General features: G+C 39.0%; 1 protein-coding gene across 1 annotated transcript; it reads right to left on the minus strand.

Annotated features, from left to right (window-relative positions):
* Window positions 1–384: 384 nt before the first annotated feature.
* On the minus strand, window positions 385–11,926 carry LOC102716997 (protein unc-13 homolog). Its single transcript, XM_015840824.2, has 13 exons — window positions 11,291–11,926; window positions 8,263–9,126; window positions 7,502–7,945; window positions 6,702–6,891; window positions 5,915–6,603; window positions 2,929–2,995; window positions 2,442–2,470; window positions 2,157–2,365; window positions 1,903–2,021; window positions 1,483–1,587; window positions 1,340–1,406; window positions 785–938; window positions 385–675 (listed from the first exon to the last, which is right to left on the minus strand). Exons 1-13 carry the CDS (start codon window positions 11,810–11,812, stop codon window positions 520–522), a joined length of 3,615 nt encoding a protein of 1,204 aa, XP_015696310.2. The 5' UTR covers window positions 11,813–11,926; the 3' UTR covers window positions 385–519.
* Window positions 11,927–16,192: the final 4,266 nt, after the last annotated feature.

Raw genomic sequence — 16,192 nt, forward strand, 5'->3', positions numbered from 1 at the left:
ACCTACAACTACCACTAGTTGAAACGGAGGTTGTAGAAGAATGTGTGCAGAGACTTTTCCTGTTTACTGAATGCCAGAAATTTGGCTATCCAACAATTTTAAATCTGAAATTCAGTAACTTCATCGTACCATGAAGGTAATGATATGTATAGGGAACTGATTCGGCCAGGTCAAACATTCAAACTAAGAATTGATTTTATTCGCAGTATAGTATTGCCGACAATGTCAAATTAGGTTTAAAAAATGAGCCTTGACAGCATGTAATATTTTTTACTCCCTTCGTCCAGAATATAAGCATTTTAAGGATTTCAATCTTATACCACAATGCAGTATTTATGGCATACTACTAGTTCCATAATCAGTTTTCATTCAAAATTCTTCTCATTTTATCCCCACCCAGCCTCTAACCTTTCTTTATTCATTCCTTATTTATTGAAAGAAATTATAGTATTTTCTCCTTGCGAAACAATTTAGAAATACTTATGGAATGGAGGTGGAACGGAGGTAGTACAGGTTAGTTCAACTAGCCCTCAATTCATGTTCTCTAATCTGCAGCTCGTTGAATAATGCTAAAGATTCTTCCCATAGCTTCTTGGCCAATTCAATGTCGTAGGACAGCCGAGAAGACCTTATGGTCCTCCCTTTCCCTCCAAAGAAATACTTTCCAGATGCTTCCTACAACCCAACATATAAATGCATTCCATAGTACTTAATGTTAAAATGGGAAATCATGTTTATTTACGAGACAATGGAAGTGTTTGCAAGGATTGAATAGGAAGCTTACAGGTGGCGCCAAAGCAGCATCAAGGACAGCACCAACTCCAGTTTCAGGTTGTTGTAGGAGATTAAGGAGGCGCAGAACAGAAAGCGCAAACCAAGAAAGACATGGAGGGAGTTCCCGCATTATGCCTGTCTCTACTACACCAGGATCGGCAACCCTATAAGCATGAATGTGATACTTCATATGAGTAGTAAGCAACTTCAAATTTGAACTGGTAAAATAAGTTGCATTTTCATTTAAAGAAAGAAGTTTGGCATGAATTATGACAGTTTTGGTAAAATGCCAAAAGTTAAAGATTAGTAAGTGGCATTGAGATGAGCCCTCCTAATCTATCTTAAACAGCAAACATATTAAACAATCAAGTATGTTCTCCAATGAGTTTAGTAAAGTTTCCATAAGAGGTTGATTTGGTGAGTACTGGATAGAAGTTCTCGTAAAATTTTACTCATGAAAATTAAAGAAAAGACGGCATATTGCTTCCATCAGCAAATGTGGATTTACTACACAAAGAAAAATAGGAAAGAAAAAAAAAACACATAACAAATCAATGGCACATACATGACAGAGACACCAGAAGATAAGTGAAGTTGTCGATGAAGCTCATATGAGAACATCAGTAAACAAACTAGAATAAGAGAAAATTAGTCCAATAAAAATAAAATTGCATTAAGCCCATTCAAAAATAAAAGCAAGAGACATACACTTGGTATACTCATAAGTAGAAGCTAAGGGATAATTTCTCCTTCCTGACCAATGACCAAACCTTACTCCTCTCAATCCATTCTCAGATAAGTTAATTTCTGACACTGGAGGTGGAAAATAGCACATATCAACCAAAATATAAGTCTGGTTTCTTATAACTAGACAACATGAGTCAGTACAAGAGCATATGCCAATACAAGGAAATTGCATGCATATGTAATGATTCAAAAGAGGCGCAGAGAAATATCTGTCCAACAAGACAGATTTCAAAATACAATTGACAGCAAACAAGATATGCAGAGCAAGAGCAAAATAATCAGGCAAATTGATGCAGACTAATGTATATGCACATTAATGTCTTTCAATCTAGAACTAGATAGAATTCACAGTTTGCTTACAATAAAAGATTTGCCACTTACCACATCTGTGTGTGAAAGATGATAGATTAACCACCCGAGAAGGTGTCGAGCTGCTCTTCAGCAATGGTAACAAAATGTTGGTCAGGGCAAATGGACCAATGTAGTTTGCCTGCATCATTCTGGAAATCGTGTGTCATAAGATAAGGTTCACCCAAACAGTTATATAAAAATGTAATAATGACATAAGTTAAACATGCATATTGAATAACATAAGGAATTTATTTTGCGATAATACTTTCATGGCAAATACCTACTCATCAAAACCGTCCTCTGTGATTCGATATGAGTTTGCTAGCATTCCGGCATTGTTGACCAAAAGCTGAATAGAACGCTCCATATTTGAATCCTTGATCCACTGATTCAGTGAAGTTTCAAACTTCTTTATTGACTTGTAGGATGATAAATCGACTTGAAACACTTCAAGATAGGCACCAGGTTGTCGATTACGAATTTCTTGAACGGTCTGTTTTGCATACATTGCCAATGATTACAATGCTAAATTATAAAACAGCACATCTACCAAAAGATCCAAACAATACCTCAGATAACAATTCTGAAGATCGCCCAGCTGACACAAAATAAAGTGCATAGTGTTTCAGTCCAATAATACCAGGTCACCAACAAGGTTGAGTGACTTGAATCAACTCATCAATGACAAACAAAAGAATAATTTCTACTCCAAAACTATGGCAATTGGTAAGTAAACAAGTCGATATGAAATATAATTCATATCTCTACTACTTAAAAGAGGAGTCATCCGTCTTCTCCCAAGTCCCAACCCCACGTCACGCAAAACCCATCGTTTCCACCAAAACTAGGGAAAAAAAAACCAAGTGGTTCGTTATAAAAACGTTTCTTTTCTCTATGGGTCTTGCAGAATTAGTTGTATGAGCTTGTTGCAATGCACGAGTATATTACTAGTATAAGTAAACAAGTCAATATGATTTGGACTGTTGGCAACGCTCTGAGTGCACATAGGTGTTCAACGGAGTGCCACACAAGAATGAAAATAAACAAGTGACCCACCAAGGACGATGTGGTACCCCTCCTGGGCAAGTGCCACTGCCGCCGCTTTCCCCAGCCCAGATGTCACCTGCACAGGCACACAGAGACCCAACATGAGCGAAGTACATTACAAAGGCAAGGGGACTCAAGAGAGGAGCGATTCCATGTACAAAAGCGAGCGGGTGAGTCCTTGGTTACCCCAGTAATCACACAGACAGGGCGACCGCTAGTAGCATCAGTGGGACTAGGTCGCCAGCGGCGAGGAATTGGGGCTCCACCACGGAGGAAGAGGATGGCATATGAGTAGAGGATGGAAACAGTCCATAGCACGGCCATCCGCCAGAACTCCGACGAGAACACCATGCGGAGCGCCTCGCGATCCATGACGGTGGCTTTGCACAAGCAGCGGGTCGTCGTCTCGCTGGTTCGCAACTTTCCAGTAGTAGCCACGGACAGTTGGGTTTGATGCAATGGAGCGATCCGACTGTGGAGGAAACTTGGACTTAGAATTAGGGCAAAACTGCTTCTCTGACATCAAAGATCACAAGTATAAAGTTTTCGACACACTTCAATACCACCACCGAGAGAGTATTAAAATTACCGCAAACTAAGTTTCATTAAACATATTTTGATAGTACTAACAAAGTTCACCGAATTCGGGGTCGATGCTGTGACCATTGACCCAAGGTCGTCGTTGTCCCAATTCATGGGTCAGGTTCACCATAGGTTCTCATCCCGACGACGCTAGGGTCACAACTTGTGCCCCAGGGGCGGATCTACTGTGGGGCATGGGGGGTTTAGTTGAACCCCCAATTTTGTTAGGAACAAAAAAAACCTGTTATTAAGGTTATTATTAAGGCAAATTAGGCCAGATCGATCCAGAAGACAACCTATCTAGGGTTCATGATGCAGATTCCAGAAAGTAGAGCGCGTGGATAGGGAGATGAGAAAAGAGGATGTGGATGGATGGATGGATGCTCACCGAGGACGACAGCGCCGCTGCTCGCGGGAGGACAGCGCAGGCGGTGGGAGGGGAAGCCGGTCCCGGGCCGCCGCAAGGGTCGGGAGGAGCGCGGGCGGAGGGGGGGGGGGGAGCTCGCCGGCCGGCTGCCGCCGTCGTGTACGGAGAAGAGAGGGCGAAGGGAAGAAAGATAGTAGTAATACGAGGGGGCGTTTACTAGAAAACGCTGGGGCATTTGGGCTCTTTTTGATTAAAAAATAGCTCGTCCGTTACGAGCTACAACTGAAAATTTTCATATTGCGATAGCTAATGCTATTATTGTTTTATTTTGTGCCAGAAAATTATCCTTGTGTTGCGACTAGTGAAAATATTTTAAATTCACGTTCATGATGGTTGCTCCAATGATTATAAATCGTCCGTTACTTTGGATCTAATAAATCTGATTTTATTATACTACTCCCTCCGTGCCAAAATAAACCAATTTTTCACTTTTTAACTACAAAATTGACTCTTTGTCTTATTCAAAATTGTTTTACGATTGATATTTTTGTTTTTATTAGATAATAAATCATGAATAATACTTTACGTATGACTAATTTTTTTCTAATTTCCTGAAAATTTTTCAAATAAGACGGATGGTCAAACGTTGGACACGGAAACCGAAGAATTGATTTTTTTGGACGGAGGGAGTACACCGCTAGTATACGTAATATAAATTCTATTGGAGTAAAATTAAAACTAAAATATATAACTTTATAATAAAATTATGTCATATATCATTTTAAAATAGATATATTACCAAAGTTTGAAATAAAATATTTAATATATTTATAAAAATACATATATAAATTTTACTGCACTGCTGCCACTACTGCCACTAAAAGTAAAAGCTACCATAACATTACCTGTACCATATTCTTCTGTATCACGATCTAATGTAAGATTTTATCGTACTGCTTAAATTTATATATGCTAATATGCATAGACATATCTAAACCATATTAATTAATTAATTAATTTAAGTAAAATTAAAAATCTTATGATATGAAATAGACAAAACAGTAATATATGGATGAAACTGGAAGCATGTTTAAAACTTCATGGCGCCAGTAAGATAAAAAGATCTTACAATATAAAAACAGATAGAGGAAGTAGTATATACAGGTGAAACTAAAACATGGCGAAGATGTTCGCTCGATAAGATGACCAAACGTCACATGTACTGTATTAACTAAAAGTCTAAAACCAACAGTAGATTAACCATAGGACAACTCATGCCCGTCCCTAAATAAATACATGAAGTAGCTGCGCTACCTAGTACATAATACTTTAATATTGGTGATTGCATAGGTAAAGAATTCCCTCGATATTTCCACAAGGGTGCAGGAACCAAAATGTGCCTTGCATAACGCACCAAGTCACACACCAGTACAAAATTATTCACAAGATGGGTATATCTCTGCTTCAAACTACATCTAATTGAAATACACACAGTGGCAAGGTCAGCAAAAGAACTGGATCTGGGAAAAACATATAATAATCATAATAATAAACAAATCGGCCTGTAAGTAATCCCCCCCCCCCTACCCCCTACAGAAAGAAAAGAGAAGAAAATAGTAGCTGCATCTCTCTTGGCGGCACCGAACAGTATGTGAGATTGTAGGGCCAAGATATCAATCGTCTTGATGAACCAAACTCTGCAGTGGTAGCTTTACAATGGTAATAATACCTTTATACAAAATCATTCTGAATCCTGACTTCCTCAATGGATTTCATGATTTTGTTTGCAGGAAATGTACATTAAATTCATCAGATCTTCTTGGGAAGATTGTAGGTTTTCTTTAGGAACTTGGTAGCCGTCTCATCGTAACGGTAACACAGAACTCTCAGGACTGTGTTCGCTTCATTCGGACTCCAGTGCCCCGTTGTCGGTGGCAATGGTAACCTATTCTTGGCTGCAGACCGATTCGACTCGGACATCATGCGTTTGAATCGATCAATGAGGCTCTCGGAGTCTGATCGTAGGAGAGGTAGGACATTCTTGACCTGGGAGGATGCCTTATCAACCAATTCCTCTGGCAAACCATCACCATCAGCTAAAAACAGATCTTTGAGGGCCTTGAAGTCATCCTCTATTATCTGAGAGTCTTGACGGGTGAAAGCACGCAAAGGCCCACCAGCAAGAAGCACCAGCAAGAACCCATCAAAAGTGGCTTTCATCAATGCGGTTATAGCGCGGTTCCGCACTTTGTTATGCACCATACCAGATATGGTCTCTAGGATAGGGTCAAGCTCTCTCAACAATATCTCAACCCTGTTTGATGCAACGTCGCCGACATAAAGGATGTCCCAGAGAACATGCCCCAAGTCAAAGAATGTCACCTTATATGCAGTGGTCTCACACAACTGCTGAATGCCCTCTTGACAGGATGACTGACAAAGATCAAACTTGATGTCCAATCCATCGGTAACATCTGCCTGAGCTGACTCAACATTTCGTAAGCCTGTTTTTATCTTCTTCTCTAAGTTCTCAAGCTCACCTCGCATGTACTGAAGTGTATTCAAGCGTACACAGAGTTGAGGAAGGGCTAAGGGATCAGCTCCATTGGTTGTTCCATTTTGGTTTCCTCGGTACTGAGGATTCTGTGGCTTTTCCTTTTTCTTAAACAAAAGATTGGATCCTACTTCGCATCGTGTTAATGGAGGTAGTTGGGGCATAAAAGTATTCTTTGTTCCTGTAATTAATACATGTTGCCAATATGAATATTTGTACTCTACATCCAAACATCCTGTTATAGAAAATGATTTCACCTGTCATGAGCTCAGCACTTACCACATCCAGATTTTGCTTTAGATACGAAGAGCTGTAGGCTTCTATCAAGTCCAAACATTAGGTCAGGAAGAAGAACTGGATGCATTGGAATGGGCAACTGGAAAAATGCATCTAATGTTTCACCAACAACCCGAAGCATCTCCACAGAAGAGGGAGCAATATTCTCTCTGTTGGCACCTGGATTCCAAGTCTGCATAAAAGACATTGCTGAATTTAGTGGGACCGAACATTTAGAAACCATAGAAGAAAAATCTATCAACCTATGATAATCCCAGCACAATATGTCAAGAACAAATAGGACTCATCATCCAAGAACAATATTCAAGATGACTAAATCTGAAGTTGACTGAGCTATTTGGTTTACACATAGTTCGCATCTGGTAGTGACTCACCTAGCTGTAATAAAAAACTGGTGGAATGTCAAGATTTTGATGGCCCATCTAACACATGCAGTGATTTTGACAGCCATAGTTGGGTCAAAATGAGAATGATCTTATATGCCAGAGCCCATATTAGAGATTTGCAGTCATCAACAAGACATGGATATTGACAGTCCAGGAAAATTAGTGGATAATGTTTATACGAGTATTATGCATCTACATGCAGGGAGTAATTTGGTTTTATTGTAACATCGTAATAAAAGTCACAAAAGCATGCATAATCAGTGACTAAATTAAGATGGCTTCTGTTCATACTAAAAAATAAGATGCACCCCCTCCATCCTAGAATGTAAGGGATTCTAGCGATGAATCTGGACAAACTAAGGACGGAGGTAGTATTGTGAAAGAAAATAAGAGTACCTCTTGCTTCAGATTCCGATCAACCCATCCCTTGAGTCTGTCTATCCTTTCCTTAATCCAAACTTTCACCAGGTTAGCAATTGCATTTTCAGCCTCATATGGTGGCATCTCTCTGATTAATGACTTGCCTCCATCATCACTATCCACAGAATCTTCAACTGCAATATTAACAAGATCTTTCTCTAATTTGTCAGCGGCCTTAAGCACTTGAACTGTATCTGGGGTCAGCTCTGTAAGCCCTGCTATGAACTGTTTCAGCTCATTTCCAAAGCAAGAATGAAGGGTCACAACAGCAACGCCGGAAGCAAGGGGATGCCATGTCTTTAATATTGGGCTGTACAAATTTTTCTCCTTAATTGCTAGGTCACCAATGTCCTTTGCAAGGATAGACAGAACTGGAGTAGGGTTTTTTGATGACCGCTTGGAATCCGCTTCTTCCATTCTCTGCAAAGAGAAAGCTGTGTCACATAATTGTGCTACTGCACTATGCAGAAAAGATCAACTAGTAGAAATTAAAAGTTCTGATTATATGCTCCAAAACAAACAAAATTACTGATTGGATGGCTTGTGCTTGAACAAAACGATTTCTTGGGGTTGGTTACCAGGAATCTACTTTCTAGCTGTTTTTTCCCTAAATAGCATTAGCTATGAAAAATAAATATATGGCAATAATCTAAACAAGATGATCTCAGCATATATCAAAGTATGGAATATAACCTTACATCAATAATGAATTAGGATGAGACTTAATAGGGACTTACTTGAGCAAAAGCTGTACGGAGTGAAGACCTTATGTAGGTTTCTATCCTACTGCGAGCTACGTCAGTCTCTTCTTTCCTCCTACGACGATATTCATGGGATATATCTTCAACAAGAACCCTTGCAGCTGAAACTCCAATTGAGACAATGCCTTGCATGGACTCAATGTTACTTGCATTGAAGGTCTCATGGTAAGCCAGAAGTCTTTTCTCTGTCCAACCCATTATCGAGCTTAAAGTTGAACTCAATACTTTGCTGTAATTTGGATCTTTAGTGGTTTTGGCGTCCTTTGCAACTTCGGCCAACTGATTCTCCGCAGCAGAAAGCAACTCAATATCTACTTGACCAGATATAACAAAATGGTTGAACAATGCCCAAGCAAAGCAAAGGTTGTGAAGCATCTGATTAATTCCAAGAATAACCCAGGTCTTCTTTAAAAGCTCCATCACTTCATCAATCTCATCAACAACAGTACCATCATCATTATCAAAGCAAGCTTCTACCAACATCTGGTATAGATGGAGATTCAAAGGGAAACCATCTGCCCAGTGGCATCCATCAGAGGTTCCATCATCGGACCTACCAGCAAGGGACATCACAGCACTGCGTAGGACCTGCATTGACTCAGAGTTTTTCCCAGTTTCAAGTGGCCTATCATATGCTCCACGTATAATTTGCCGCAATCGTTGTGCAGAAACATCTGATTTGTTCAATGGAACAAGTGGGTGAACAAGCAGACCAGCCTCAAGAAGCTTCAAGTTCCTACTCTGCCATGCATCATACTCTTGAGGGTCAGGGAAATCTGATGCCTTGAACTGCTGTAGGAATTCTAAGGGCAAAACCATAGAATCAGCACGCCTGCCAAGCTGAAAAAACAAAAGGAGTTCAAACTTGGTACCCATGATTACAGCAATGGGTGTTAACTCCCAAACAATAATAGAGCATATTATAGTATCTTTTATATGACAAATATGATAATGTTTAGCATGTTGACATCCAGCCTGCTTAAGTCCAGAAAACATTACAAACACATTCAGCAAGATGCCAATACAACACTATTTGTGTTTGTTTTGATGTTTAAACCGGTGTTGCAAAAGATGGAAAATGGGTGTCAAACAGATATGATAATGCTAAATGATTAATCAGAATACAGACAATTAGTTGGAATTACACAGGAATTCGCTATTCACAAAATAAATGTATGTATAAGCTTAGTTGTGAGTTTGTTGATATTTAAAAACATAATATTTTGTTAAGTACTTAACCAATTACTCTTATGAAATGATAATTTCAATTCAATACTGACTCAAAAGGTAGCTGGTTTAACTAGTAGTCAAAGTGGTTGCAACTTTAGTCCATAATTAGAATAGAAGCATCAACCATGCCTTGCCTGATAGCTTACTTGGACTGACAGGATATATGTTAAGCTCATCCCATCAAATGGCTTAATCAGGTAATTAAATGCTAATCAATCAATTAATCAGATGAGTAGACCATTTTGACGTTCAAGCAACCAATTCCCGTTCTGAACTGCATGTTCAGATCATTTCCTCGCCGACTTTGTATGGTCGGCTGAATAGTCGATCCATTCGGCCGATATTTTCTACACTGGTTTAAACTGCTAAATGTTGTTGATATGTTAACACATCTCCCAAACAAACCATATCACAGGAGGTTATTAAAGATTAGAACAGATATCAAAACAAAGTTGTGCAAGCTAAGGCTAAACTACTAAACTTACAACGACCATCTAAACCCTGACTAGTTTGCTCTTTTCTAGAGAAGAGTTCTAAACATCATAAAGCAGCCTACTGAGATCCAAGATGATCAATGAAGCATCAACCATTGTAATAGTGCATTATAATACAACTCAGTGTGAAGGTCAAGGACTCACGGCAGCAAGCTCAACACTCAGGATGTGGTTTTAGGATGTTTCAGTTATGACACATCAGCCTCTGCATTTAAGAGAACCTAGTGGATGATCCCCCTCTTTATCCTCCATTATCCAAAACTCAATGTTCTGCACTCAGCACTAAAACCACAAAATTTTATGGCAAGCTATCTTTCCTTCAGTGCTGAAGGATGCCTCAGATATATTGGCATACACTTTCCATTCCTCAAAAGTTCGGAAAAATAAATAAGTCTTTGTTTTGCAGTGAGCGAGATACAATGAATGGCTAATTGTTCTTTCGTAAAGACACATTCAATGTGATAACTTTAGTGCATCGCATAAGTGGAATAACTACAAACATTTCATTCTGTTTGTAGTTGACAGAATTAGTCCAATAATACATTATTGACCCATTTTAGACAGTAAAATTATGTGTGAATTGAATTATTTAAGCGATACTGATATAAAATCCATGTGTTCCAAAAAAATACAAAATTATTAGCCTTGTTAACATTCTAAAATGTGGTTTTTTAGAAAACAAATAACCGTCTGGATGTTACTCTATAGAGAAGAGTTGATATCTATAGCTTTGCTTTCTACTACAATGCACCATACGCCTGAAGCAAAACCACAGATCAAGCTGAGAATAATGCTAGTAAAACGTCCCATACTGATACTACTACAGCGTGCACATAAAAACCGTCTTGAGAAAACGTATATATTGATGAGAAATTCAGAGACTAAATGGTTAAATAATCACGAAAAAAGTGGATAGACCGCAGCCGACACCCAAAAAATTACGAGATCTACGCCAAAAAGCAGAGAAATTATTCCCCTCGCGAGAGAAAAATCAGATAGTCCGTACCATATATGATAATGCATTTCCATTCTAATAACTAGAAATACGAAAAACAAAAACAGAAATACGAAAAACGAAAAACGAGCGTATTTTTAACTAAATTTGAAATTTTCGCCAAGACTCCCACGAGCTCACAGTTAACCCAATCTAGATCTACCAGAATCACAAACAATCTCGCGAAATGGCGATCAAATGAGCAAACTTGAAGCTACATTCCACCCAGAAATCCCCGCTAACCAACGCGCTAACAACCAACCGAAAGACGAGCTCGAGATCCTACCTGACTCGCGGCGATGCGAAGGAGGCCCCTCCGGATCCTGGCGTCGGCGGGCTCCGACACCCGCATCTGCACCCGCATCAGCTCCCCGACGGTCGCCGGCCGCCGCGGCGGCGCCTTCGCCCCGCCACTCCCGGGGCTCCCGCCCTTGGACGACGCCGACGACCTCAGCCCGAGCGCCTTCTTCATCTTGCTCGCCGCGGCGGAGGTGAGCGAGCGCTGGAGCGACGGGGACGACGTGTTCGCGGAGGAGACCGACGACGCGGAGGCCGGAGACGCCGGCCCACCGCCGCCACCCCCCGCCGCCGCCTGAGGGATGTACGTGAGCGGCTTCCCGCCGGTGGTACGCGACGACGCCACGAGCACCTCGTACGCCGCCTCGCGCAGCTCGGGGGAGGAGAGCCGAACCCCTAGCTCGGGGAACGGGGAGGGGAGCCCTCCCGAGCCACCGCCTCCTCCTCCTCCTCCGCCGAAGCCGTTGGAGGAGGCCGAGTCGCGGCGGGACTCGCGGAACAGGCGAGACATCGCGGCGGCGGAAGGCCCGTCGGTGGTGGAGCTCGCCGCTCTCTCTCTCTCCTCTTTCTCTCTCTCTCTCTCTCTCTAGGAAGTGGGAGGAGGAGAGAGGGAGGGAGGGAGGGGAGGGAGGAAGGTGTGCGTGCCGCTTTTTGTCTCAGGGATGATGATGAGGAGAGAGATGGTGGGAGGTGCCGTGCGAATTGCAACCGGTACCCGGAGATGTAGCAACGGGTAGGTGCCCCATTTTTTTTCGATTACCCTTATCCTTATAATCCGGAATTTGAATTTAAAACTTTAATTTAGAGCTTGTTTTAGGATTTTTTATTATAGTTTATTTTCTGGACTTTTCTTATCATAAGTACATGTATATAAAAATTATATCTACAATTATCTTTTAATTATTAATAGATCGTTTCGTTTATGATTAATTTTAGCGAAAAATGTGGCTGCAAGTAGTTATTGCTTTCGAAATAAATGATACTTGTGTTTGGGACTCTTTGAAAAATTATTATGTATCTATTTTATATAATGTAGCAGCCGTAGCGAAAAAATGTGGATGAAAGTAGTTATTGTCTTTTGGTTAGATTTATAGCCAAAATTTAAAATTTTAACCTTTAATTTAGAGTTGATTTAGGGGTTTTTTATCATAGTTTATTTTCAGCCTTTACTTTGAAACGTTAACAACATATATGTATAATTTTATTTTAAATTATTTTTTGTTTATAAAAATATTATTTTGCTTTTTACCAAAAACCCAAAAGATAAGAGCACAGATATGCTATGAAGTTCGAATATATAGTCTATCCCTAATGGTATGAGCGAGGATTTCAAATCCTCTGCAGTCAACTACAGAGAAGCTCATCACAAACATGTGGGTCCAACAACCCCCGGGCCCACATGTCAGTGATGACTGCACCGTACAGTCGATTGCAGGGGATCCATTCCATGAGCGAGAGTGTTATAATGAAAGTTAAACGGTTTGGCTCATATATCACTGACGTTTACTCTCTTCGTTCTATATATGATATATATGATGCATCATGCGGTTTTAATGATAAGCGGCAATCGCTGACGTAGCCCCAAAGGCTATTTTTTTGGCCCCATAATTTGATGTTTTGGGCAATGAAACAATCGTCAATAACATATATTTGGAAACATATATTTTGATATAATTTTCTATTATGACATAGTAAAAAGTATATTTATTTTTATGAAATTATTTTCTAGGACTATTGTATAAATCATGGTCTAGTGTCTCCAACCATATATATTGTTTTAAATGTTGATGTTGTTGATAGTCAAAGTTTTAATAGTTTAACTTTAACATTGATCAAAACATTAATTGAGGGAAAAACGTGATTTTTCCATTATTCACCTATGAAATTCTTACTGACTTCCAATTGTGCACGGATGGGGCAAAGATGAAGCATGTACGTCGTGGCATCAACCATCAATATGGTTACATGTTATCTCACGTCGTCCATTTGGATGAATATTGCTCAACGATGTAATATTCTAATGTAATATTTTTGTCATTTATGATTTGTTTTTTTTAATGTTTGTGCTGATTGTGCGGTACTCATTTTCATGATTTTTTTATTAAGACATACATTTGTAAAGTTGATTCATGCCATTATAAATTTGCCAGTTTTGAAATGTGTTATTACAAAGTATTTAGTTTGGGATATGGAAATTAGAGTTGCACAATGAAATGATGAAAAGAAGCCCAGGTCCCCACTCAAAATTAATACCAAGTGTATTACTAATATAATTAATTAAAAAAATTAAGCATACTAACAATTCTAATAAGGTGCCCCCACTCGATTTTTTGGCTAGATCCACCCCTGCCTACAATTAAGCGTAAACCCAAGATCTCAAATTTTAAACCGGCTGCATGTCTTAATCCAAACTACAACCACCTATCATCAATATTATTGAATTGAGAATGAACTACGAGGGTGTCTGAGATTTTAATACCAAAGTATTATCTGTGTGATAGACATTTAAGGATATAAACAATTAAATTAACTATTGTAAAGTAAAAAAATGTGTTTTAGAAAGGCCAAATAAGGAACATGTTGTTTAGGAGTTTAGAAAATACATCCACGATAATCCAAAATCCATAGGAATTAAAACGTTGTTCAGCCTTACTCCTGGGTACCTTGAAAGGTCAGAGTTGGTGAGGCAAATAGAATATACCCATGCAATCTTATTTGTGTGTACATTTCGGTGGTAACCGCAGCAAAAGAGCGGCAGTGCCATCTTCATTACCGTATGTGTTAAGCTTAAGCAAGGACTACAGCTACCACAGCCGTGCTAGTTGTCACCCCAGTAATTGCATTACATATATAAATTCCAGTGTTAAGAAAGCAAAGAAAAGAGAACTAATTTCATAGACCAGGTCCTTCGAAGACTCGGCTGTCTCGTGCACCAAGTCCACGGGAATCGCAGGAAGTGCACGTGGCATCTATGCATTGTAATTTGGATTAATTAGATACATGCCATTATAATTTTGCCAGCTTTAAAATATGTCATTACAATTCAACCAATTACGAATATGCCATCATAATTTTAGAACTATTTCATATATGTCATTTTTAGACCAAATTGCCATTTGCACACGCCAAAGGTATAGTAAACAACAAATGGGCAATATGGTCCCAAAAATACACCGAAAAAGGTATGGAGTGACATATTTCTAATAGTTCTGAAATTATAATGACATCTTTACAATTAGTCGAATTGTAATGGTATATTTCAAAACTAGTAAATTTATAATGGCATGATCTAATTAATCCTTAATTTTGGCACAATGTACCCACCCTAGTTTCACTTCCAAGTGTAGCTTCAAGTTCGAGAAATCTCAGTTTGACTAGGTCAATCTTAATGTATATTTTATGGGTATCATGCACATTAAATAGGATGTCACATCAATATAATTACTGACTTGGCAGTGAAACTCGTCTGCCTCGGTTACCTAATTTACCGTCTTTTTACCTATGCCATCAAACTATGCATTAAAACTGGCCTTAGCAAACAAAACAACCGCTAAGAAAAATAACCCACTTAGATATAAAATTAACTCAGGGTTCGTTGTAATCTACCATTTTTCAACTTCTACTCCTTTCTTTTCTCCACACTTGTTTCCCGAAATATTGAATGATATGTTTTTAAAATATTATATACGAAATTTGTTTTTAGAATCATATTAATCTACTCATTAAGTCGTAGTGTGTAGAAGGGCGATCTTCTCACCGGTTGATCACGAGGCTATCTTTCTGTGGAGACAATCAGATCAAACTATCGACAGTAGATTTTATGGTTGCACAATGTATCTATACTATTTTAAATGTTTCTAACAGGTCATCCAAATTAAGATCATGCCTAAGTCCTAACAGGTCATCCAAATTTAGGAGGTTATTGTTTAGATGTTTTAGAATAGCATATTTGCGAGCGAAAAATAATATGTGAATACAATTTATATATATAATGTTCTTAGCAATTTAAAAGTAAAGGTTAGAAAATAAATACGATAAAAAACGACACAATCGGATTCAAATTTAAAATGAAAAGTTTAAATTTTAGTTTACAAACAAAATACGAAAGTGTTGATTGTACATATCTTTATTTGAATGGCTATAAAAAAAAAGAACGAACAACAACGGACACTACGGCCATGTTCTTTAGCTAGATTTTTTGCGCAGTTCTCGTACCATTAAACAATGTGTATTTTACGAAAATTTTATATAAGAAATTTGATTTTAAAAAATCATATCAATCTACTTTTCAATTTTTTATAGCTAAATAATTAATTACGCCGGTTTAGCGATACCAATTAATAGCCTGCACCTACTTAGAATTCGGCCATCACAATTCACAAACATTAGATAATTCTCGTATAGTGCGTTTAATTACAGGGGCGGAGAAACTTAATTAAGTCGCCGGTGAACTAAATACAGCTGCAAAGATTTTTTTTTTTCATGTATTATGGTATTTCAAACAGGCTTACGGTGTCAGATAAAATTTTCAACGCGCTGTCAAAGAAAAATTCAAATCAAATTTCAACGATTTGATGAGATATAGATAGATCTGGAGAGGAAGAAAAACAAACACGGTCCTTAGCTGTTAAGCTCACAGATCGTATAACGCGTAAGTTGATCGTACGCGTCTACGTACGATACGGTAAATACTACCAGCACGGGATACCGGAGCCGGCCGCTGAAACTCTTTTGGGTTTTTCTTGCTCCTCTTTACCGTTGCCCAGCATTACACACGTCGAGGCTCCGCTCAAGTCACCGTCACATAATTACTGTATGCTTATAAGAAACTAGAGGCCTCTTTAAATTTTGATCCGAAGTATTCTCTCCGTTCAGTGATGGCAATGGGTCG

The sequence above is a fragment of the Oryza brachyantha genome, chromosome 9 (genome assembly GCF_000231095.2).
Source record: "Oryza brachyantha chromosome 9, ObraRS2, whole genome shotgun sequence".
NCBI classification, from domain to species: domain Eukaryota; kingdom Viridiplantae; phylum Streptophyta; class Magnoliopsida; order Poales; family Poaceae; genus Oryza; species Oryza brachyantha.